General features: G+C 44.2%; 3 protein-coding genes across 5 annotated transcripts in view; 1 reads left to right on the forward strand and 2 right to left on the reverse strand.

Annotated features, from left to right (window-relative positions):
- The first annotated feature begins 28 nt into the window (after positions 1-28).
- Positions 29-1243, forward strand: SRA1 (steroid receptor RNA activator 1). The gene is made up of 5 exons (NM_001301686.2): positions 29-74; positions 173-298; positions 412-605; positions 707-815; positions 896-1243. The coding sequence occupies exons 1-5, from the start codon at positions 50-52 to the stop codon at positions 1099-1101; spliced, it is 660 nt and encodes a 219-aa protein (NP_001288615.1). The 5' UTR covers positions 29-49; the 3' UTR covers positions 1102-1243.
- A 675-nt stretch (positions 1244-1918) lies between these two features.
- EIF4EBP3 (eukaryotic translation initiation factor 4E binding protein 3) lies at positions 1919-2796 on the reverse strand. The gene is made up of 2 exons (NM_001390853.2): positions 2346-2796; positions 1919-2142 (listed from the first exon to the last, which is right to left on the reverse strand). The coding sequence occupies exons 1-2, from the start codon at positions 2689-2691 to the stop codon at positions 2114-2116; spliced, it is 375 nt and encodes a 124-aa protein (NP_001377782.1). The 5' UTR covers positions 2692-2796; the 3' UTR covers positions 1919-2113.
- Positions 2797-5590: 2794 nt separating this feature from the next.
- Positions 5591-25399, reverse strand: part of ANKHD1 (ankyrin repeat and KH domain containing 1) — a 100503-nt gene continuing 80694 nt past the window's right edge. The window contains exons 23-37 of one of the 3 annotated variants that reach the window (XM_015293510.4): positions 24801-24963; positions 23901-23996; positions 23508-23624; positions 22296-22470; positions 21517-21970; positions 21012-21089; positions 19284-19430; positions 17737-17847; positions 16158-16307; positions 14245-15857; positions 9558-9752; positions 8241-8495; positions 7494-7669; positions 6548-6712; positions 5591-6082 (exon numbers count right to left, since the gene is read on the reverse strand). In XM_015293510.4, coding sequence (XP_015148996.2) covers positions 6023-6082; positions 6548-6712; positions 7494-7669; positions 8241-8495; positions 9558-9752; positions 14245-15857; positions 16158-16307; positions 17737-17847; positions 19284-19430; positions 21012-21089; positions 21517-21970; positions 22296-22470; positions 23508-23624; positions 23901-23996; positions 24801-24963 — 3955 coding nt within the window. In that variant the 3' untranslated portion in view covers positions 5591-6022. Of the gene's footprint in view, positions 6083-6547; positions 6713-7493; positions 7670-8240; positions 8496-9557; positions 9753-14244; positions 15858-16157; positions 16308-17736; positions 17848-19283; positions 19431-19454; positions 20771-21011; positions 21090-21516; positions 21971-22295; positions 22471-23507; positions 23625-23900; positions 23997-24800; positions 24964-25399 lie in introns of those variants that run through there. The other 2 variants (NM_001204097.2, XM_040646875.2) reach the window with 2 other exon arrangements.

Consider the following 25399-nt stretch of genomic DNA (forward strand, 5'->3'; position numbering starts at 1 on the left):
CCCCGCCGCGGTGCCGGGCGGAAGGGGCGCGGCGCGGTGACGTGTCGCCATGGCGGACCTCTACGTGAAGCCGGGTGAGGGCCGCGGCGCGGGGGGATGCGCTTCCGGGGCGGGGGCGGCCGTGCCGTGCCGTCGCGCCGGCTCTCACCGCGGCCTCCGCTCCCTCCCGCAGGGAACGCGCGGCGCGGCTGGAACGACCCTCCGCAGTTCTCGTACGGGCTGCAGACGCGGGGCGCGGGCCCCGGGCGGACCCCGCTCAGTCGCCGGCCGCCGAGCGCTCCGCAGGGCCCCCCTGCAGGTCAGCGCCGCACAGCCGGGAGGGGTGGGGCCGCGGTGCTCCCGTGCGGCGGCGACGTCGGCCCCGCGGGCGGCCCCAGCCCTGAGCGCCTCGCGCCGCTCCGTTCCCCGCAGGTGCCCCTCCGGACCGCCCCCCCGCGGCGCTGGGGGCGCCCCCGTTGGGTCCTCCCGGCCCCGCCCCGAGCGCCCGCGGCAGCCCGAGCCCCGCCCCTGGCGAGGAGGGCGGCGCCACGGGCGGGGACGTTCCTGCCGAAGCTGTGCTGGCCCCGCTGCGGGAGGCGCTGTCCGCGTGCCGCCCCGCCATGCAGGTGAGGCCCCGCCGCTCTCCGCCCGGAGCCGTTCCCGGGGCCGTCCCTCCTCGGGTCCGCCCGCCGGTGGAGCCCCGCCTAGCGCGTACCGCTGCTTTCAGAAACAAGTGTGCGACGACATCGGGCGGCGGCTGACGGCGCTCGGGGACGCGTGGGCCCGGGGGAAGCTGTCGGCCCCCGTGAGGAGGAGAATGGCCCTCTTGGTGCGAGGTGAGGGTAGGGGGAGCCGGGCCCTGAGCGGAGCCGCACGGAGCGGCCGCGGGACGCCGACGGGTTCCCCTTCGCCGCAGAGCTGGAGCGGCGCCGCTGGGACGCAGCCGACGAGATCCACCGCTCGCTGATGGTGGACCACGTGAACGAGGTGAGCCTGTGGCTGGTGGGCGTCAAGCGGCTGATCGCCGAGTGCAGGAACCTGCCCACGGCCGAGCCGGGCGAGGACAGCAACGCAGCTGGGCCCAGCCCGGAGGTGCCTGTGCCGCCCGGAGCTGCGAACTGAGTGGGGCAGCGTGAAGAGGGAACTTCAGGCTCCGGGCGTCATTTCTGCCTCTCACTTCTCTCCCAGAAAAGGGGATTTTTAATCACTGCGACATCGCGGTGGTGATTCACTACATGATGCTCAATAAACAGCACTAATCTGTCCCCAGCCCCCTTTCTCCGGGTACAGAGCTGCTGCGTGGGGCTGCAGCAGCCTCAGCTGCGGGTTGCAAGCCATGCAAGCCCACCATGGGAAGCAGTTCCACCCCTGTAGCACTGAGACCACACTGCAGCTGGCTGTGATGGCAGCATTGCCCATCCCTGCCACGGTGGGTGCAGTCTGGCACCCTCCGGCCTCACATTTGGCAACACTGGGGAGAGTTTTCAGCAGCAGAGTGGGAGCCCAGGTCAGCTGGAGGGAGCAGCGGGAGAGGGGGAAGCAGAACCACCCCAGGCAGCCTCAGACCTGGTGTAGAAACATCACAACACAGGGTCAAGTGCTCTGTGGATGCTGCAGAGCAAGCAGCCCCCTGCCCCATCACTCTATCCTGTGCCTGCCTGCCAGCACTGCCCCCACCACAGCTGGGACAGTGAAGGAGATAAGTGGCAGCACGAGCAGGGGTGTACAACAGGCTGTGCCCCGATGTGAGCCTGCACTTATTTCTAAGGTACTTGGAGCAGTTGCTAGCATAACGCTGAGTTCCTGCATTCATGTTCATGATCTCCTTTGCAGGAGGGAGGTACCTCTGCACTCTGAAAAGTCACCTGGTGCTGCTCGGATTCTCTAAGCCTCCCTCCCTGGTGCACTGAGGACCAATGGAGAGATCCACCAGTTCAGCAAAGGGGTTTCATGGTGTTTATTAATCAAGCATGAGCTCCTAGGCAGTTGCACGAGGCAGTTGTGCTACAGCCTGAGGTGTCACACATCCATCCCCAGCATCAGAGAGGGCTGCAGCCAGCTGGTCACGGTGCCAGCACCTCCACAAGGCCCAGGAACAGGCCCAGCCACAGCCTGGAGACAGGAAGCTGGAAACTCAGAGGTCCATCTCAAACTGGTCTTGATCTGCAAGGGTATGGGAGGGATACAGACATGGGTTAGGATGGGGCTCATTCAAGAGGAACGTGCAGGCAAGTGGGTGGAACACAGCCCAAGGCTGAGCTGCAATCTTTCCCCTTTGCCCTTGTGGCTTGGCAGGAGCACCGTGGCCCAGGCACTGTTGGCCTGGTCCTCACTTAGGCAGGGACTGCACCACCTGGGCTGCTCACCTGGCATGGCTTCTTCATTCTCATTCTGCTCCTTGAGCACCTCCAGCTTGACGAGGCTGGACTGGGCCAGGGAGGTGACACCGGGGATCTGGGGCAGGCAGCAGGGAAGGGTCCTGGCCCCGGACGAAATCTTGCACTCCAGCAGGAACTTGCGGTCGTAGATGATGCGGGTACCTGCCAAAAGCAGGGGGCTGTCAGGCATTGCTGTCCTCTGGCAGCCCCCTTTCCTGTGCACCACAGTTCTGTCCGGAGCCCAGCACAGGGGGTGGCACTCAGCTATGCTGAGAGCCACAGCTGAGTTTAGAGCAATGGTGAAATTTCCTGCTGGCAGTAGACTGAACCCCATCCTGTTCAGCAGCTGCTGCCCACATTATTCCTTCCCTCTGGAGGCACAGAAAGCAGGACAGGTGGGGAAAGAAAGCAGCCTCATGCTGGGTTCCCTGTGGCAGCCCACACAGTGGAGGCCAGGCTCAGGTCAGGGTGGCTCCCAGTCCACTCTGTGTTGCTAACAGTGCTTCAGGGTTTTGCCCAGGCTTTTGCACCAGGATGCTTTTGCATCCTGCATCCAGGAGCCCTGTGCCATGCCCTGCCCTGTGCACAGGTGGCTCTGAGGTAGATCTCTTCACCTACTGAACAGCAAAGACAAAGTGCATCCCCCACTGGCCTCCTAGGGAGGCTGCTTCCCTCAGCTCAGCCACTCAAGCCATCCATGTGTGCAGCGTGCTGGGTTCAGTAGCACACTGCTGGCTTGTCAGCTGCTCAGGGTGCTGCTGGGGGAGGGAAAACCCTGCACTGCAATTGTCTGCCAGCAATCTCAGAGTCCAAACCATCCTGTGTGCCACATCCACCACACGCACAGAGCAGCCAGAGCCCAGCAGGATGGGGGAGTTGCACAAAGCACTGATTCTAGTGCCAGGCTCCAGCAGCTACAGAGCAGTAGCTAGCACAAGCAGGGTGGCCAAGAGCTCCCGTATGGGAGCAGCAGGACAATGGCACTGCACAACCCATGCAGGCACCTGCTGCAGCCCTCTCTTCTCCAGACCCGGCTCTCACAGCCCTTAAACAAGCTTACTGATGGTACACAATGGAGCTAGTGCCCACACGGTGAGGACCTGCCATTCAGCTGAAACACAGCACCAGGCTCCTGTTCAGAAAAGGGCCTGCTTGACAGCTACTGTGTCAAGCTATATATACAAGCTATACTACAGTTTGGTTTTTTTTTTTTTTTTTGGGGGGGGGGGTTGGATGACAGTTAATAAGGCACAGCTCAGGCACCCCACGTGAGAGATGTACCCCAACCAGCTCCTGATCCTAGGGCTAAAGAGCTCAGATCTGAGCAGCTTTTATGCTGGCATCCTGTGCTGCTCCAGCAAGCCAGGGTGCTGGAGTACAGCCTGTCCCTGCCTGGGAGCAGAGTTCCCTGCTGGAACCCATTCCCCAGCAACACAACCCTCAAATGCCAGACAAGGCCTCCGTCTGCTCCCCCAGGCAGCACAATGGCAGCGATAGCCTCAGCAGCAGCTACAGCCTTCTGATTAACAAAACGTTAGGCTTCCTGTTCCACTCCAGCTATGGATGGAGGCCTGGCTAGGCATGGGACTAGGGTGCTCCCACAGCATCCCTGTGCCACCTGGAGCCATGCTGTGAGGCAGAAAGGCACAACTGCTTGGGAGCACTGAAGGCTGACTGTGACCAGCTCAGGGCAGCTGCAGCAGGCAAGGACACAGCCACTGGAGGGCACCGCTCCTGTTCAAGACAAAGCCCAGCTTTTGTCCAGGAGGGGGTGGCTGTGCACACCACAGCCATGCAGCTGAGGCCAGCAGGGCAGCAGCCCCAAGAAGCCTTTCACCTCAGCAGTGTACAGGCTGGGGACAGACAGCTCCCCGTCATCACAGTGGCCCCACACACACACCACTGATCTCTTCTGCCCTCTCTTGCGCAGTGTCTGATGGCCAGCAGAAGGTACCACAATGCCTACAGCAGAGCTCTTCACTAATGTAAAAGAGAGGCCCCAAGAACAGACTGCTAAGTCAGCACGAAAGCTATTGCACTAGAATGCCATTTTTTCCTTCACCATCAGCTTTTAATACAATTACTGTCAACACAAGCATTTCTGCTTTGGCATTTGTGTTATCAGGGTGGCAGTAAGATCATTTCCTTCTTGAATACTAGATAGAACATCTGAACACATCCAGTGTTGTTTCTGATGTTGATTTGCCTATCATACTCAGATACTACTTGTGCACTTCATATTTTTAATATTCCTGAACATGAGCACTCAGGAATAACTGGGACAGAGAACAGACACCATTACATTATTTCAAGAGTTCACTGCATGCAAATTATCACTGACTCCTCCCTTTTGGCTGTTCCTTCCTCACGCTCCTCCTGGAGAAACTCTGATGTTGCATGGTAAGGAATCGTCAGGAGGAGGAAGAAGAACGGTAGGGAAGTTTCCATCTGCTCTCTGGCTTAAGAGACCATCAAAAATGGTCCATTACACTGGACACTGTGCACTGTATTTATCTGCTTGAGAAACAGACTCAGTGTAGTTACTGCATCACCACTTAGCAAAAGCAGAAATGAGCACTGTCTGAAAGTAGGAAGTGGAAAGCTTCTAGTGCAGGCCAACACTGGAATCAGCCTGGGTGCAGAATGAGGGTTTGTCTTGTTTGCTGTATGCAAAAATCTTCTTCTTCCTCATAGAAAAGACATGAGGAGCACTTACAGATTTAAGGTGTTACAAAAAACTTAGAATTGCATAATTACATCTTTTCACTAATAGAAAGTAGTCTGCTTTCCTAATATCTGCTTTCGGGCAGTAGGAGAATGAAGTGAGCAAGCCCTACATTTGTATATGAGATACCCATTTACCTATGGCAAGTTTAGACACCGTTAGTTGCCAGGATGTCAAAAGTCAGTCCCTGAACACCACCTCAGGCAACACACCTGGAAACAGAACACTAGAAGAAACAAAACTAACCCAGAGAAGTGCACAACCATGTTCACAAAAAAGAAAAAAAAAAGAAAAAGAAAAGCACCACACCCCAAAACACCACAACTGGCAGGGGAAGGACCCAGCAAACTTTGCATTGCAAACAACGCACATCAAAACCCTTCCTCTTTCCCCAAACCCTGACTACAACCACACGATAATGATGTGACTGAAAAGATGCATCACTGGGCATGGCAGCTAACAGTGACAATATACATCCTCTCCAACATTCTCACACACAACCTATAAATACTGTTCACCTTTTATTGAATATTTAGGTAAATATTTCACATTAATACAGGCTACAGAAAGTAGAGCCACTATATGACATGAAATTTACTCAGCTTTTCCTTTTAAGTATGTAAACAATTATACATGTATTTACCACCCTAGCAGGTTGAAATCATGTAATTATCTAGTTCTCTCCTGCATACCAATAGCGTTTAGTAGTTTAGCCAAAAGCTAAACTGATTTTTAAGTTCAGAGTGGCTAAACTAACTAGAGAATGGAATCAACTGTATAGGTAAATCAATTTGTTCTTATACAATGGGCAATCAAGTTTTCATTGTTACATAGCCCATAAAAAATTGCTTAGATAGGCACATTAAAAAAAAAAATCCCCAGGGTTCTTCAAATCATAAGGTTTCCCAAACAAAGCTAAAAAAGGATAGACCCCCTTAAATCAGTTGACGTACTTGAGATGCATGTTTCCAATGTGAGGTGCCCAGGTGCCAGGCCAAATCTATAGCAAGAAATAGAAAGACAAGTCTATTATGAAAACAAATAAAGGTTTCTTTAACAGAGAATTTAACCACTAGAGGGCAAGCATAAGGCTTCCCCTAAAACAACCAGACTGTCCAAGCACTGGGAGCTGTCTTCAGCTCTGGCCTGGTTTTGAATGACAACCTGCAAGATAACAAGCATGGGTGTAAACCCTGCCTCTTACAACAAGAGCTGTTACCCTGTTGAGCATTCTTGAAATTCTCATCATTTTACCTGAAAGTTTCCACACTGATACCACTATATGTATTAATAAGCACACACCCATGCTATGGGTGAAAAATCACACACAATCTCAATTCTAGTATCAAAAAACTAGAAAAAAATGACATCTAGCTTAAAAAAAAAAAAAGAAAAAAAGAAAAACAAAGCATAACACCATATAAAGCCCCACAGAATCAAAGATGGAAAAATGCAACCACACTACCTGCTGAGCATCAGTACATTCTGTTGAATTTTGGACAACTTTGATCATGGGATTCCAGGCTGGATCTGGAGTATGAAGCCCATTAAAGAGAGGGCCTCCCGGGCCATCTGCTAGCTGAGGATGTGAGGGGATGAGAGTGCCACCATACATGGAAATCGGTAGGCCCTAGAAGGAAAACACGCAAGCACCAGGGAACCAGTTACTGGTAGCAAAGATGACCATACTACAGCTACTTCTGAAACACACTGCAAAAGCAGTTTCACTGTCAAGCACATAGCACTGGACATTTCTCCAGCAGAGGCTGAACTAATTATGGCTTGGCTACGCTGGTCTGCCTCCAGTTATTTTTCAGTATTAATACTGAACAAGGGGCAGACTTGCAAGTGTTTTTCTCATCCTGTTACTGCCTTAAGAAAGGCCTGTGGCATTCACAAACATGGTTTCTACCTTTAGTCAGGCTCTAGAGCTCAGCCAGCCTTATGCTATCGTTTCCAACTGACTGGGTCTCTGAGAAAGGAAACTACAGATTGATGGAGGCATCCAGTGCCTAGACAGGGGAACATCTGCAAATTCTGGTTTTATTTAAGTGTGCCTCTGGGCTTGAGCATCCTTTCTAGTCAGTAAGACAGTACTAGGATGAAAGTGAATCTAGGCATTACAGCAAGAAATAGCAGAAGAGGCACAAACATACAGTGTAAACAGGCAAAACAAAAAATACACTTGCACATACAGTAAACCTGTCTCTCAGTATCAATGCTACAGACTCCTATGTCTACTAGTACAGTGAAACTCCTACATTATCCAAATTTTCCAGTTATTTTCCAAACCAATCACAGAAAAGAAGCATCATGAACCCAATCTGTTAGGCTTTAACTGCCCAAATCATCCTTCCAATAAAGAAGTCATTTGTCATTCAACAGCCCAAACTAATCCCTCTGTGACTTACTTTAGAAAAATCCACAAAACTGTTTGGCATAGGTTGATGGAAAATGTTTGAGGGAGCCACTATTCCAGAATCATCTCTCTCCATTGGCTGATGCTGAGAAAACGTGCCCGGGTCTGACAACTGTTGATGCATCGGATGGTTTCCCATTACAGGCTGAGACCAACCTGACAAGCCTTCTGGAAAGAACAAGATTGAAAATGGACTATTAGATTTGACTGAAGATACTCTAGAGCTTGAGTGTGTACAGCTGCATGGACCTCCACAAATTCAAAGGAACAATGTAAAATGAGCATTCACAACTATGCATTTCTAGATGTATTAGCTGCACCACAGCTTTTAAAGTGCTTGCGAACAACAAGCTTCAAAACCTGGAGGAAGGCAATTATCCTTCAATGCCAAGGTTCGGACCTGGAGATGGACTCCCTTAGTAATAAGCAGAAATTGTTTATGGTTACAATTCTCAATAGATTTTAATATAACATTTTTGAAATCTTTTCAGGGTTTACAAGTGTACTCATACAGATGATCTAGACTGAGTGAGAATCATCTCTGTTAGGAGCAAAAATCACAGTATTTGCATTGATAATCTCCCTGAAAATTACACCTGAATTTGGTACTAGTTTCCCTTCTAGTGTACACTATATCCACCTCTCTCTTTCCCTCTCTAACTTCCTTTTCAAATGTATTATTTTCAAAAGGCCCCACAAGTTTCTTCAAGCTATTCCAGACCGTGAAAAATAGACTTACCAGATACGCTGTTAACTCCAAATGACCAAATACCACTATGACCAACTGGAGCTGTAAAGTTGGTTCCTAACGGCGTAGGAGTGACAGATCCTCCCTGTCGAATTCTAGCAAGTCTTTCTGTCCCAATGGGGGGGGGTACCTTTCGATCTTGATTTGTGTTACCCGTTTTTGGCTGGCTCAAGTTAGAAGGTGCAGAAGCAGCTGAAAGAGGTGAAGATGATCCTGAGGAAACTGATGGAATAGGAGATTCACCTGCTGAAAAAAGAATTTATTTTGCTTAATCACAAAAAACCCACAGAAATTAGTGACTGTAAATGCTACCCTTTCTATCCCTCCCAATGTTATCTCAAGGCAAATGCTTTTTTTCCTCCAAAATATTTTTCAGTCTTTCACAGAACTTCTGTTTAAATCTTACTTTAACTCTAGAATGAACATTAACACAAATGCTTTCAGCCGCCAGAACTGTGATAGTCTCATGACATAGAAGTACATCTAAAATAACTACAAGAAAGAATAAGAAACATGGAAGAGTTTCAGGAAGATATGAAAAATCAGCTAAGATAACATAAATATCGAAGCAGCCTGGTTTTGGTATCTACTACCTCCAGCAGAAGAGAAATTAAAAGACAGCTTCTCAAAGCCAAATGTGTAACATAAGAGCACAACTTTCACCAACTTCAGAAGCGTCACTGGTTCTAAGAAATCCAACTTCTTTTGAGCACTCGTTTAAACATTTTGCTTCTTAAGCCCAGAGTTGCAATGAAGTTGCATGCAGTGACATGAAAAGTCTCTTCATTTAAGACTCAGCATCAAAGACCCATATTTTCTGCTACTTCCATGTTCTTCCCATTAGTCAGAAACCTCTATGTCACCTTGGATGATGCATTAAGATATTAGGATATTTTGACTAACAAGAAAATTCCAGAATGCCAACTTAAATAATAAAAACAAAAAGAAAAAGGAATTATAACTTCAAACAATGATAAAAATAACGTGTTCCCCAAAACATTATACTTGTTTAGAGGGGAATCGTTAACTTGCTATAATCACCTCCATTCCCACTCTCCCACAGCTTCATGCCTTCTCCTTTTAGAACCTACAATGACCAATTTTTTTCCCAAATAGCCTTTGGAAATGCTACCAAGACTAGTGGCTTTTACTTGTTAAGAAACAAAATAGTAAAGTGGGATTGGCATGGCATCCTCACAACTGCTAAACACAACTGGAAAGCATTGTGTTCATAACTGTCTAATTTCCCCTCAAGTTACAAATCTACTGAAGACAACAGCTAAGAATTTACAGTTAACTAAGACAGACCCATTAAGTTCCTACATGAATTTGTTGCGCTTGTCCAAGGATGTGGTGAAAAATGCTGTCTGTTAAAGCTGGGAGTCCCAACAGGTGCTGGCCCTTGAAGGTAAACCCGTGCTCCTTGCATGTTTGCTGAAAAGCCTGTCAAAGGACCTGAAGAAGAAGTTGTAGAGCTGTTGGATGGATCTATAGAGGGTAAGCCTGAAATAAACATAAATTTCATTAAATATATCTCTTTGGGAACCTGCTTCAAAGCACTAGAGAGAGCCTGTGCTTCAATATAATTAAAGCATCTCATCACCTTCAGGTGTATCTGCATACACTAAGTTCATTTTACAGGTGCACAATTCTCCCTCAGACAGAAACCAACAGAAGGCATTTCTGTATGATCTCTGCTTTTGCCTCAAGTTTTTTAAGAAAGCCATCTCTTCAGTCACTGAAAGGAACTGAAATGGAAGTTACAAGAAGAAAACTGGGCAGTGGCAAAAATCTTTCTTAACCAAAGAGCCACACAAATCAAACAGGAATACAAGGTTCTGTGAAAGCCCTGAGGGAATCAAGCACCAAGAAGGTCCCACTGCAGCACAGTTCTGCCATCTAGTTACATTCACATACAGGTCAGTCAGAGCATACTGCCTCCAAGGAAACAGGACTGACAGTACACAGCGAAACAGAGGAGGCGCTGCTTTCTACAGAAGGGCATGAGAGGAGGGAAAAGATGGAGTTTAAAGTCCCACAAAAAATGAATCAGCAAGAGAAATTACAGTTTTTGAACAAGTCCAAGCTTCTAAGCACTTTTCCAAAATACTGTAAGAAGTTTTTATCACACATTGTTACCAGAAAGAGAAAAACAAAAAACAAAACAAAAAAAAGCAGAAGCAGGCATGGCCATATGTTTACCTCTGTTCTGAGTTTAGTTTCAAGGGCCTATTAAACAAGGCTAGTTTCAATACCATTTAAATATTTCCAGACAACCACAACCAGGACCAGCCTGTATTGTCACAGAGCAAGGTTGAAACTGCATCACTGCTGCCCTGAAAGACTGAAAGCAACACTGGTGACAGGCAATGGCTTTAGTCACGAACTACAGATGCACTTTCATCTCCTGGATACATTACTGAAAGCCATGTCTTTTCCCCATTATTAAATGAAGCAGAAAAACGTATCAACCAAATGACCTCAATTTACTGCCTCCAGAAGTGTCAGATCCAACCTGCTCACATTAACAGAAATGACTTGCTGCTTTTGGAGGTGGTGTTTTTATCACTAGCCCTGCCCAAAAGATTTGTTTACAGTCTCTGTTACAGAGAAGGAGAAATACAAAGGCAAATCACCACCACCAACAGAATATGGAGGGATTAGAAGGAGGCCCTGTTCTGGGGATACTTGCCACAGCACAAACAACTACAGCCTAGACTGCACAACTATAAGGAAGCTGCTGAGGCCTGTGCAGGCTGCCAGTAGACACTGCTCAGTGAACCATTCTCTCCTGGGGCGGCAGTTCTCCTCCAGCACACTTCTTGCCAGAAACCAAGCTACCAACGGGATGCTCCTGCTATCCCTCCACATATGACAGTACATCAGAAGCAGTCAGAGGGCATCTATGGCCATGGATGCCACTACACATCAAAGACTAGCTTCCAGCTGGCTGGCAAACCGCTGAAGATGAGTTTCAAGAACTCTACACCTTGTACAGAAGGGGTAACAGAGCTGAGACCCATGGGGATTGCTAATTTCCTAAACACAGCAAGGTACAGATTATGACAAAAGTAGCTGTTCTGCAGAGGTAAGATGCCTAACTTTGCTGCAAATGCTTGGCAGGATGGGGACACAGCTTTCCAGGTGTGATGACACCACCACCATGGCAGTTTCAGCAGTGCTCTATATTTTTAACAGGTAGAAGAAAGTGTGACAGTCAAAGATGCACAAATTCAGAGTAGTGACTTTTTAACTTGTTAAAAACATTTTCTATTTTTATCTTACCTTTCATTCAAGTGGACGAAAAAGCTTCGTTCGATATTGAAAACAGCTTCTAAGAACAATGACTTACGAAATCTTGATTTTAGTAATGACCTTTCTATTTATGTATTTGTCAGTGAAAACAGATATTTTAACACTAAACAATTTGCAACAGTATACTTTGTACTTAGAAGTCAGACTCCTTATTATGCTCAAAAAGCACTCCTGGGCTTTAAGAGACTGGTGCATCAGCCTCATACAAATCTGCTCAAAATTCAGTTCAGAGCCCCCAGACTCTCCCTACAGAAATCACTTAACTACAAGGGCTAACTCCAGCTTTAGAAAATCATCAGCAATACCTGGAAAATTCATGCAAAATAGAGAGCCCAACCACCTCTTGCAAATTCATGGTCATGCACTGCTTTTTCAAATGGCTTATATCAAGTTTGCTGTAACTTTTAACACAAGTAAATTCTCTAACCCCTTCTTAAAAATGCAGAGGGAAAAGCAGACTTCTGGTCACCCTAAAATCTCTCCAAACAATCAGGCTCTGCTCTCAATCTGCAAGCTGCTAGGACAAGGGATCTGGAGGTATACATGGGCCAAAAGGCCATTCCCAGAACAGATCCACAAGCAGTAAGGATGTGTGCACAGGTACCTGAGCCTCAAACAAACTGGTGAATCAGAGACAACTCAAGTTGCAATAGCACTTACCCAAGAATAGAGAACATAAACTCTAAAGTGACACTTAAGAAAAAACTGTTGTTGTGCATAATCAGATTAGACTACATCTTCACCACAACAGCTTAGAGATGATTGCTAAGAGATGCTGATCTGCAGAAAGATTTCCTACAGCCCAGCTGTAAAAGACAGGCTTGTAAAGAAACCTCTGTTCCATCACGTGTAGAGTCACAGCCAGAGATCAGAAGACTGTATCTGCTTTTATGACTATTACTATCTACTCCCAACATAAAAAGGCATACTGAATTACCAAGCAAGGGCTGAACTGCTCTGTGGCCACAACACTGCTTGAGGCTAAATCACATGCAAGCACTCTTTAGTGGCAGGTTTTGTGTGATTTCAAAACTTAAGAAGAACATCCCAAACAGTCCCAATTCATCCCACCTCAAAGGCTGAGCCTACTGGAAAGGCCTATTCATCTGTGAAGCCCCAGTGAGAGAAGGGCCACACTTCTGGCCTAAGGGTTGAGATGTTGGAAAGGTCCTCAGCCTCCTGCCCTCACTTCTTTCCTCACCATCAAAACATCCAAACACTCCCTTCTCCTTCAGCTCCCACAAATCCCTTCTCCTTCCATGAGACAGAAAAAACGTAGACTCTGAAATAAGGGTGATCAAAAGTAGCATTATTTAGAATGACATTGTGAGTCAGCAGAGAACCCGACAAATCAGTTAGCCACTGTCACTCAGCATTTGGTATAACCTTCCTTCCCCAGATCAGGGTATTCCAATGAGCCACAGTTTCTGGAGTCTACTGAGGAGGGTCTGCCAGCTCTTCTGTTGGCAGACATCTGATGAACAAGGCCCAGTTACTTCACCCCCTGAAGTCTCAGTTACAACTAGTTCTGCTTACTGCACTGGGAATGGACATGGTATAAGAAGTCTGGGTATTCATGTGTTTTGCAGTGCAGTTACGTAGCCCAAATTAAACACCTGAGAATACTACAGTCATAACAAATATCTCAATGGTGGTTAAACCTGATATGAGAGAAGTGATCTAGTTTTCAGAAACCCTGAATGTTTTTAAATTCACTGAATGAATGGGAGTACTAAAAGCCCTTTTCCTCACCACACCTTTCCAATGCCCCCTTCTCCTTCAGTCTGAAAGTCAAACCGTTGAAGTATCCAAATTCAGCATTCAAGTCCTGAAACATCAGCTGAATCATCTAACACCGCCATGTGGAGTGGAAGACAACTTTAAAGCAAGCTTCTCAGCTATCCAGCTGCAAGGTACCATAAATACGCTTCAGCAAGAAGAAAGGGAAGAATGGAGTAGCACTGGGAACCTCTTGAGAGTTCCTTCCAGCCAAATGAATGCAGCCAGGCACCTGCATTATCATCATCACTAAAATGATAATAATCTCCTAGGCAGAGCACAGCAGGGCAGAGAGTTCACTGTGAGTGTTTCTAGCCCACTTTAACTAAAACTTGTAAGCTTGAACTACTATACTTAACAGCTGAACAACAATAGCTTCTTAATAACACACCATACAGAAGCACACCAGTTTCCCAAAGCATATAAGCTTATCAAAATCCTAGAAAGACACAGCAAAATCACCCTTGGGCCTACAGGATCAGGTCACACAGAGAAAAAAGTGTACTCTCTCTCTCTCTCTCTCTCATCTGGAATCTCATACAGTGAAAATACTGAACGACTACATGCTGTCACTCCTGCTGCTAGGTTGAATCTGTTGAAAGTTCTGGCCTGGCTTTTTCAGGTTTAGTATCACCTAACAACAAGTTATACACCAACTCAAAAGCTACTCTAAACTCTACAAACAGGGAGACACATTCCTCCCTCTTAGGGCAAACAACACAATGTCTACAACGTTCCCAACAACTAATATCCTACAAGAGCTGGAGAAAAAAAGAAATGAACAAAAACAGGTCATCTAGTATTCCATAACCATAATTTGTAAGCTATTTCTCAAACAATCTCAAACAACAGAAGTGTTGTAGAAAAAAGTTCTGTCCAGTACATTATCTTGGTGACTTACCTACAGGACTAGTAGAAACCCGCTGCGAAGGTGGTCTGAAACCAGGAGCCTTGGAGTTATCAGGATGCACGTTCTCCACATGTCCTAGCATAGAGTTATTCAGAAAGGTAGACTGAACAGTGTAAGATGGGTCAGCTGCTGCTCGGGTGGAAAGCGGACAGTCTCCCCATCCTTGGTTAGAGGGCACCTGGTTGCTATCAAAAAGACTACTGAAGTGATTGAAGAGAGTTGCTGGCCCAAAGGTAGGAGGCAATGATTTATTTGCTGGGTTAATGTGCATCTGAGAACCGTTCATAACGTTCATGGCTGATGAAAGCTGCACCGCAGCAGGCGGACCTTGAGAAGGTGTTAAGGGAACTTGATTTGTAACAAAAATAGACTGAGGATCTTGATGTAGGTTTGCATTTGGTACCACTGAATAGAAAGAACCTCTGGACTGCATCCTGTGAGTAACTCGAGGTGCTGGTACAGCTACTTGAGGTAAGTTACTGTTGTCCTGATTATCTGCAACAACCGACCTGGGTGATGCTAAGCTTAAAGGAGCAGGTTCTGAGCTGGAAGAAATAGACGCCGACATAGAAGGGCTCATTTCCGACATGCTGGCTGGTAGTATTTCATCTTGGGTGTTCATTAGAGGTGCAGGGCTGCTAGATGGGTGAGCTTCAGTGACTCCTGAATTGCTGCTAGCTGACATACTGGAACTACCTGCAATGGAAGATGGTGTGCATGTATTTCCAACAGGCTGGTCTGGTGTTGACACTTTCTCTTTGGGTGCTGAGACAGCTGAGAAAGAGTCTGCTTTAAGTGCAGAATGTTGTGTTTGTGGAGCAGTAGAGGGCAGAAATGCTGCAGGAACTTGCCCATTGTTTGGGGGCGCAGAGGAAGCTGAAGGCAGAGTGCTACACGTGTTTGTCACAGTTGAGATTGCTGTTGCTGCAGCACTTGTCTTCGGAACACAGGCAAACAACTGCTTTCTGACCGAAGAGGGAGTCCGATTACTTGTTGCACATAGCGGCTGGGTGGAAGCAACTACTGAAGAGACAGTAATGGGACTAGAAGTAGCTAATCCGGGAGACTCTGTCTGTAAAATATTTCCATTCTGACTACCTACACGACTTGAACTATTATGCTTTGGAGAGCTGTTTGTGCTGCCAGGGTTAACTGGTCTCACTGGGAATGGTCCCCAAGTGTTTGGTGAAGGTGAAAAGGTTCCTCCAAATTGGGCCATAGGTAAGCGAGGGTGCCGGATCTGTTGCATAGTTTGGGCAGCCAGCAAGGCAAAATGAGGATGAGAATAAGCTAGAGGAAGAGATACTGGAAAAGATGAGCGCACATTTGCTGGAACATTCTTGTTTAATTTGTTAGTCGGCTGGAAAGTAGATAGAGTTGATGACTGCGATGTGACGAGAGGTGGTGCTCCGAGAGGAAAGGAGTTTTTGTTTGAAGCAGATGCAGTACTAACTCCAGATGAGAAGTTTGCATGGATTGATTTGTTACTCGAAGCAGGTGTTCTTATATGAGTTTTAGGAATCAAGTCTTCCAGTTCCTTGGCAGGATCTTGAATAAGGGCATTGATGAGTTGCACTGCGTATCGTGTTGACTCCATACCACCCCTAGATTAAATACAAATATATTTACCTTTAATGAAAGGAAACCCCATTTTGTGCAACATTCTGTAGCCCCAACTTGATATTGATCTACAAGTCTACTGCAGTTTTGCTCCATTAAAGTTAATCCTTAAGATAGCCATAGTCAAGAACTAACTTTGAATAAGCAGACCATCAGCATATTTTGGCAGCAGTAATAAAAGTTCTATTTTATGATCAAGAAACTAAGTATGTCCTGTCTTAAAAGGCAAAAAGAAGTTCTTGATAAATGACATTTGAGTTAGAGTTTCATTTCTAAAACTGTACCTTATAGTGATCATTCTTTCTCCATTCTTATCTTTTTGTTTATCAACGTCAATATGGGCACCTGTGACATCTTGAATTGCTGTGATGTTGCACCCACCTCTTCCCATTATTCTAGACACGACAGAAGCTGGGACGGATAATTTCTTTGACCTATATCACAAAGATCACAAATCTGTCAAAGGTATTTAAACTTTAAGCACATAAAAGAGGCCTCATTGTCTTGCATGTGACTGAAGTTATATACTTATGTTTCAGGGTAGCAAGTGGTTTTCTGCTGATATTTTGTTCACCCTTTGGAGCCTCTCTAAAAATTGCCAACTCAGATTATTTATCATCTTTCAGCACCTCACAAGGATTCTTCAGAAGCATTTCTACCACCACTGCTGTATCACAAACATGCCTCACGTACTGCATCAGAAACATTTTCCAATTTTATCTTATCTTGTGCTTGCATCTTCAAAGACAAATTCTTAGCTCACCGACCTAAATTTACTTAAGTAGCACTGCTTCAAATACAGAAAGCCATTGCTTAGCTACTTTGATCGTTTATAACTAGTAGAAGATGGTTTTCCATGATCTTCCCAGTGATGAGCTTTGTGATACCACATGCATAACCCTTTTAGTATCCATTTCTCTCAGACCTCAAAGAAACTACAAAAGATCTTAAAGTTTAACTGGTAACACTACACAACGGTGGATATTAGACTGCTAAACTGTGTAGTTCTGCAATTCAGTGAGCTGCTGGAAGCCACTATGAAGGCAGCACAGATTTTTCAGAAGAAGGCTAACTTTTAGGCCACAACACTGCAACCCGTATGTTCAGTGAAATAAGTCATTTTAGCATTTTTCTGATTCACATGGTATTGGCGGATCAGTACAGGCATACAGCACTGAGAAGTCTTTGAACATGATCTATGCTTGCATCCAGACCCCAGCCAAGGTCTCTCTGGGCCACCTGTGTCCCCAGACTTTAAAGGCTGGACCTCTCAAGCCCATACAGTGCTTTCCAGCTTACTTGTGATGTGCAGTAGTAGTTCAACACTGAACAATTAGAGGGGATTCAAAGGGGTTTCAGAAACCATTTATAATCACAGTTCAAGCACCTCTGAACACTACAGATCACCACGAACCCCCTGAAAAAGCTGCCAGCTTCACTCAGCTACTCCACTCTGAGAATTTCAAGTAACTTGATCCTCAGGAAATTGTTTCTCAGGCATTCAGATCATGCACCGAGCGCTCATCCCAAGGCAATGTCATGCTTTGGGTCTTTGTCTCTCCACCCACCCCAAAGGCTCCTTTGCTCAAGCCAGACAACTCAGTTGCTCCCTTCCCAAACCAAAGCTCCCAACATCACCTAACTTGAGAAGATCCCATTATACCAAGGACTCCAGCTGTCCCTTTGGTGTCCTTTCAACTTTGCTGACTAGGAACCCCAATGCCACCATCAACCAAGAAATTCCTTCACCAAAAGAGCTTGCCCCAGGACCCAGGATCCCTCCCACCCATCACCCACTGCTTCTTCCCTCCCTACCCACAAATCTCAGTGGTTTTTACCTTGAGAAGTACCCCCAAACAGTACCTTTTTGCTCCTGAACAGCAGCGCCCTCCTCTCTGCAGCTGAAATTGCTCAATTGGTGTTGGCTGCAGAGTGTTGCTAGGGGGAGGGTCTTTCAAAACTCTGCCTACTTGCCTGTTAAGGGTAGAAGGGATGTTTTTATTGGTTACTTCTCTGATCCCTTCTAGCCACAGTGGGATACTCACAGAGAGAGGGGAGGAGAAAAATTCCTGCTGTAGAGACTGGGGGAGACTTAAGAGATGAAGCATGCAGCTCCCAGGCATTTTGTACACAAAGCTACAGTTGCCAAACATCTCTTTGGCTGAATGAATGCTTTGCCAATCAGTCAGGGCATAGCAAAGATGGGTACAAAACACTTTATGCATACAGTATTTGTGACTAGACTTGATCCCTGAGAGACTAGGAAAGCTCAGGTTTTAGATGCTGTTTCTAGAACACTAGCATCTCCATCCAAACAGCAGACAACACCCAACAAAGCAATTAGAAAGAGCCTATGAGACTCGAGACCCAGGAGAAGAGATGGAGCAGCTCCAGGGTCAGTGGCAGGGTCTGTGTGCAGCACTGGACAAGACAGCTGCCTCTGCAACAATTTCATGCCATGACTCACCAAGTGGCAGGCAGTCTGCGACTATACCTTTAGCAAGGACAAGTCACAGCAGAGAACCATATTGTAAATGCAACAAAAGGCAGAATACTGAGTGCCAACTCTCTAAGGGTTCATGTGTTTTCAGATTAAAGTTTTTACATTAAAATGCCTTTAAGTTATTATAAAGTTTGTAGCTTCCTCTGTACAACTATGCTGCACACAGCCTAAAATTCCCTAGAATGAGCACATACAGTTACCATTGCAAAACAGAAAAGCAGCAGGGCATTATAAGTACACCTAAACATGGGACACTTGTATGTTCATGCTGCATTCCTTTTCAATAAAGGGAGCAAGATAAGGCAGCCAAATGACTATTTCTAGTTAAAAGTAGTAGACACAATAATGATTACAGATGAGATTGAGTGGTTATTAGCTAGACAGTAAAAAAAAATCAGAACATTTTCAAAAGGAGCGTGATTTACAGAAGTACAATTAGGTTTAAAAGGTTTTCCAACATCAAATTAAGGTCACAAAATTTTAATTGGAATTGGCAATCAAGGTAACCACTCAAAATACAATGGAAGCTTAGCCACAAAGTGATCATCCAATATCTACTCCACTTTTATTGCAAGCAATCAACTGCACTAGGAGCTTTTTTGCTGCCATTTGTTCCCTCCTCCTTCTGTATCTTAAGATAACTTATCTTTTGCTCCAATAACAACACATTTAAAGAAAACCCTTATGCCAAATAAAACGTTCATATCATACTGATGTTAAATTAGTGAGAGGTTACTACAAATTAGGACTGCAATTTGTTTTCACAGCACTGCAAGACAAAAAGAATGGATTTTTAATTATTACAGTGGAATAATTAAATGAACCTCATGGACATTCTATATTTGTGTATAATTTACAAGTAAAAGTTTTGAAACACACTTCTTAAACACAGAATTAAATTCTTTACCTTCTAACCACTTCTTTCCAGCCTTCTTCTCTTTTCTGGCCTCTTTTTGGGCTGGTCAGATTCAGCTTTACATTTGGAGAGGTCAGAGGCAGGGAAACAGGCTTGTAAGTAGTTGACAAAGAATTTGAATTACCTTCACCATCAAGTCTGGGAACAGAAACGAACCAATTACAAATTACAGAACAAAGCTGACAGCATGAGAGTGTTCATTTCTGGACCTCAGAACTTCTAGCATGAATTGCTTTCATCCTCTTTCTTTCCCCCACCCTACTTGGAGGAACTGTTGGCTGACTGAAATTTCTTACAGTTTAGTCCACAGCCTTCCTCCAAAAAATGGAGTTCTAAACTAAATCAAGTAATATTAGAAGTACTAAGGACATAATCTATAAAATACTTTATAATAAGTGTTATCCATTTAAGTTACACCCTGATAACGCACTCTCCTTTTTAATAGGTTTTTTAAAAAAGTACTTCTATAAATAATGTCCCTTTTTTACTAGGTACTTGAAAACGTCTTCATTTTTCATTTCTTTTTAGAGATCCCCTGTAAATAGGCAAGCAGTAGGTAAGTGCTTCTACCCTCAGCCCCCCCATTTTATGAATTGGTAACTGTGTGTGGCACACGTATTTTAAGATATTTTACTCCCAGTGAAGTCAGTATGAAAGTGCGTATGCAAAACCTGTACTAATACAACTGTAGCAATAAACTGGCAACACAAAACAGAGTAAGGTCTGGATGAGACAAAGAGAGGAATAGGTAAGCTCTTATAGGCTAACTTATCTATGTGAATGTAAAAGGTGTTTCTGGGTGCTCAAGTTCACGTCCAGCACTGAAACAGAGGCAATCTCTAAAACTTAAGGCTAGTCTTTCAATTAATGACTTATAAAGTGATTTGGTATAACAAATGTATGGCATATTTAGAAAATATTTCAACTGTAACAGCATTGTCATTAACAAGTCCATGCTGAAAGAGAAAAGAAATTGAGGAAGAGAAAATTTAGAAACTTTTTGAAAGACTGCCTAGTGCAAGAAGTAAAGAGCACCTGCAGAAGTTAAACTGCCTTGGTTTTTAGGTATACTTCTATCTGACAAAAGAACCACTCCTTTTTCAGTTTAAGGAGTTTAACATAGTTAGTTAACTCTACGTTAGTGGGTCATACAGGACTCCAAGGCATTTGTAGGAGAGGTCCAAGGCAAAACTCAGTTTATATTCATAAAACAGGATATATAGACAATCCAATTTCTGACATTCCTAAGAATTTTAGGGAACTCCTCCCCCTTCCTCACAACCATGACGGCTGACAATTTTAATTCTGGAGGGAAAAAAAACAGAAATCCACAAAGCTGAGAGCCCAACTTATCTTCCCCCCTCCCAGCCAACAGCCCTCTTGCTTGCTGTGCTTTCTGATGCCAGGTCTGCATTCTTGTTGAAGTTAGCCTTGTGTCCTGCAGATCAGCCCCTCTAGCCCTCTACCTCCCTTAACGCCTGGGAAAAAAACATAAGTAGTATGAATCTGATCTCCATATAAATAAAAGTTAGCAGAGGCAAATTTCTTAGCAAAGACTACAAATTTAGATGTTATTTAAGCTTATTGGTTTTGAGTAATGATCCTATTCAGAAACTGGTGTTATAATGGCTAGTTATTAGCTCCTTCACTGGCAGCTCAATGATCTTCCCAGTCATTAGTATGGACCCTGTACATTCACTGAATTCTTTTGACTCTCACCTCTGGCTTGACAAGGTTAAATCAAACTGGCCATCAACCTGGCAGGTGAAATGCTCAGAGTCATCAGCTTCTTCCCTCCTTAAAACAAAGAGACAGCAATTCAAAGGAGTTAACAATGAAATCAGAAAAAAAAAATCACAGGGTAGTAACACTTTGTCATTATATTATAAATAAGGCTGGCTTTTACTTTTTAAATTCCCTGCAAATTTACTCTCAAATCTACTCTAATAAGTTCAGAGTTTAGGACTGTTATTACAACAGTGCAGAGACTTAACTGCCTGTTCTGCTAGACTAGTTTAAAGTAGTCAGCAATACCAAGAATTTTATCTCTAGTGTTTTGACAAGGCTGCATTCAACAAACCAGACAACATAATTTAACAAGCAAGCAAGCTCAGTCTCTAAGGTCTCTAAGAATGCACCAGCTGGTGTAAAGGCCTGAGCTACAGAAAATTTACATCAGCATAGGCAAAACACTGAAGAAACAGAAATAACACTGAAGTCTCACCTTGTCGGTGCTTTTGAAGCTGAAGTGCTTGTTTTTTCTTCCTGAGAAGGGATAAGCAATGAGGCATAGCGCCGCTCAGAGGAATTCGTATCCATCGTGAAGTTCAGCTCCTGGCTTTTACCTCCACTGCTACTTTCACTATTGCAGTCTGTGCTATCCAAGTTATCTGAATCACTGTTTCCACTTGCACCACCACCTCTTGGCTCTCCATTTATTTTATTCTTATCTGCTTTTTGCTGCGCTAGAGATATATGCTGATCTGGCAAAATTATCTGCATATTCTGAGGAGTCTCTTTTGTTTTATTTTTCTTATTTTTTCTATTTGTGCTGGGAGTAGTCACTACATTAGCTCTCTTCTTCCCAAAGGCATTGGTGAAAGTAGCTGAAGTTGCAGAAATCCCAATTGTAGTTGTAGTAGTTGCACTAGGAGGCTCTATAGGAACTTCTTGCTCCACTGAAAAAAAAAAATCACAAAATATAAATCAGTACCTCTGACTGAGGACACTTCAGCCAAGATTATGCTCCTTCTGAGCTGTCAAGTCTGTTTGCATTGTATGCAGCTGTAAAATCTCCAAGAAGGAAAAAGTTTTGGGAACACAGAAGAAACAAAGATTTACCAGGATCACAGCACTCTCACACAGGTAAGAACCAGGGTAGAAACTGTAGAACATCATCACAGTACCAAAGAAGCCAGCTTACTACCAGGTTACCTTACCTAGGTACTTTTAAAAAGGCAACTCTAGAACTGCATTTTTCACATTTAAACACTCATTCTTTACCTTCTTCATCATTTTCTTCTTCATCATCATCTTCATGTAGTTCTAGAGTTTCTTTAGGTTTATTTTCTTCATCTTCTTCTTGTTTCCTTTTCTGTTCCTCTTTCTTCTTCTTTCTCTTTTCCTTTCTCTTCTCCCTCTTAGCTGCAAGGGCTTGTTTTCTGCTTTCCTCTCTTGACTGTGTAGGAGAAAAGGATTCATATTTAAATATGATCACAAAGGCTAAATTGTAATTCCAATCTTTCCTACAAATTGGGGCAGGGGGATAAAAGAGAAGAGAGCACGGTGAACTAGGATGACTTTGTCACATAATGAAGCATTATGCAGAAAATGAACAGACATTACAGAACAACAGGACTGGGTGGTTCCAAAAATTCCCAAAGAACAACAATAAATACAACCAAGTGAGAGACACTGTAAAAACAATTTTACTGAAAAAGCAAGTAAAATCCCTCATTATCTAAGTCCTTTATCAAAAACCATTTAATAATGTTGCAAAAGTATTGATGAGATTAACAGCTTTGGACTTTAAAAAGTATCCCACAGTATGTTACAGAATTAACTGGTCTCACTTTTTCATTTTAATCATGTTTTTTAGTATGAGATTAGTCACAACAGCAGTGCCACACTGTAGCTTTGCATAGCAACTAACAGACTTTTTATGAGTTAGCAACCTGGAAGATGGAAACACAAACAAAACTTGTCCAAATCTTCCCTCATTAATTAAACACTGTATGAATTTTTCATCAACAATTTTAAGAGCCTCCATTTAGAACATCCACTGCAGATCACTTAAGAAATCTCTGCATTAGTCTGGGACACTTAATATTCTCCTTGAAGAAAAACTTCACTTCTCATACTACCTTTTCAACTCACTTTAGCTCATGTGGCAGCTTCTCCTTTGCGTAGTTTGTAAAACTGAGCACTGGTCCATAAAACACTCATGGAATGTATTTCACACTACATACAACATACTATGCATCACACCACAAAGACTAAAGATCTCCCTTATTTGCACTCTTTGTCTGTGCTGAAGTAGTGCAAGAAAGCTACTAGTCACGATAAAAAGGACAGTGGAATGTCTGGCTAAAGTAACAGTTCTATACCCTCAGCATATACTCTTTTGGAAAGTAGATACAGTCACAACATGAAGAACTACTGCCCCTAAATCACAGCTTTAGACATTAAGCTAGATGACCACAGTTCTCCACTCACTTTTTCCAGGTCTAGCTCCTTTAGCAATATAGTTGCATTCTTATTTGCCTCTGCAGCCTGCTGGTCTTTAGCTTTCACAATTGTTTCCACACATTGGTGACACTTTTTCAACAGGTCCTGGAATGCAAAACTTTTCTTATTGCATCTGTAATAAACTAGAATTAAGGAAGAGATGCTTGCTCTACAAAACATGAGATTCCTTGCATTCATTAACATACAAAATAGTTCAGACTCTAAACACTGATTTTATGTTTCATATTCAAAAAGATATGAAAACTCTGAATCAGACATACACATGAGCGAACATTTACTTTCTGAATAATTGAGAATTTCCCATTCATATTTTTTTCTGAAAATATTGGACAGGGATTTTTCCCTCATAGTTACACTCACCTTGTCAGTTATAGTTGCTATATATCGCATGCATTCAATGTCCGATGGAAACTGGTTAACTTCTTTCACTAGGAACTGAACTACCTTCACATGGCCCTAGAACAAAGAAAATCCTAGTCTCTGGTATACAACTGATAACATTCATCATCAAAATACAAATTTGGTAACTCTTGGTTCAGTGCAAAAGACTGAGAATATACAAAACCATTTTTGGTAAACTGCTATTTGAAACGAAAAGTGGTTAATGTTTGTTCAGTACATTTGCATTTCATTTTAAATGCAAGCAGCTAGCTGGGCTCAAGGGCAGAGCTGTCTGTTCACATTTTTAGCAGTCAAGATCACTCTGCTTAGAGCTCATCTGTCACCCTCAGCTTGCTTTCCTGTCAGCCGCTCCACAGAGCTAATGCAAGGCAAGTCTGATTGATGGATTGAGCCACCTGAATATTATCCTAGCAAACTGCTGCTGGATCTGCTACCTGATGGGGTACACTGTGCAGCCACACAGACAATAGCTAAATGTTGCCTAGGAAGTTAACTGCAAGCAGTGGAAGGACAGTAATGGCATACTTAGTATTTTCATTTGTCAGAAAAGCTCTAGACTTGTTTGGCATTTTATTCAAGACAAAAGTTAATAAATTCTCTGCAACAGAGTTAGTTAACTTGTTTTATAGATGTTTTTCATTTCTCCAAAATGAGATCGGTGTGATATACATTTTAGTTCTTCTCTTTAGAGGGTCTAGGATTCACAGACTATGATTACTTTAAAGCAGACATTTTATGAAAACAGAAATCTTGTTGTGTTGATTCTTCCAAAATCAAGCAGTCAGATTTAAGGCCAAATGAGAAATTCTGTTTTGAAAACATTTAGCACTGTATCATACAACCAAGTTGGTGTCCTACCTTGCGAAACGCTGACATAAGAGGCGTTATTTTCCGATTATCTGCTGCATCCACATCTGCTCCTGCCTGCACAAGCAACTGAACTACATCATAGTGACCACCATTAGCTGCCAACCAAAGAGGGGTATTTCCTTTCTTGTTACGAACATCAATATGCGCTCCTCTAGAAGAGTACAAGTGTAATCAAATAAGACATGAGTAAAGATAAGATAATGAATGATCAGAATACAATTAGATACACAACTTTAATTATTGAAACCTTGTGGCTAGAGAGAGAAACTGTGTTCTTGAAAACTGCTCTTTAAGTCATGGTAACATAAGGATTAAGACTTCCTCCCTCTTGCTTCCCAGCAACACACGTCCATCGAATGCAGACTACTGCATCACGGTTATGCAACTAGCAATCAAAGGTTCCCTTACCTTATCATTAACATTGTGACTATCCACACAATAGAACAGCCCCTTGAGATTTTAGCTGCACACAGGGTTATGCTTGAAGAGCCAAGAGTTATTTCCAGGCCTTGCCTCACAAGTGACAGTGGGGCAATGATCATGGGAATTTCTAGATTAATATGCAAAGCTGCCAAATAAGACACTGT

The sequence above is a fragment of the Gallus gallus genome, chromosome 13, assembly GCF_016699485.2.
Source record: "Gallus gallus isolate bGalGal1 chromosome 13, bGalGal1.mat.broiler.GRCg7b, whole genome shotgun sequence".
In the NCBI taxonomy this organism is placed as follows: domain Eukaryota; kingdom Metazoa; phylum Chordata; class Aves; order Galliformes; family Phasianidae; genus Gallus; species Gallus gallus.

What these genes read in the sequence shown, in the direction of transcription:
- SRA1 (NM_001301686.2), top strand. Translation starts at nt 50, where the DNA reads ATGGCGGACCTCTACGTGAAGCCGG. An exon ending in CGTGCCGCCCCGCCATGCAG is followed by an intron (nt 606 to 706) that starts GTGAGGCCCCGC and finishes CGCTGCTTTCAG; the next exon opens with AAACAAGTGTGCGACGACAT. An exon ending in AATGGCCCTCTTGGTGCGAG is followed by an intron (nt 816 to 895) that starts GTGAGGGTAGGG and finishes CCTTCGCCGCAG; the next exon opens with AGCTGGAGCGGCGCCGCTGG.
- EIF4EBP3 (NM_001390853.2), bottom strand. Translation starts at nt 2,691, where the DNA reads ATGGGGTTCAGTCTACTGCCAGCAGGAAATTTCACCATTGCTCTAAAC. An exon ending in GAATGAAGAAGCCATGCCAG is followed by an intron (nt 2,143 to 2,345) that starts GTGAGCAGCCCA and finishes ATACCCTTGCAG; the next exon opens with ATCAAGACCAGTTTGAGATG.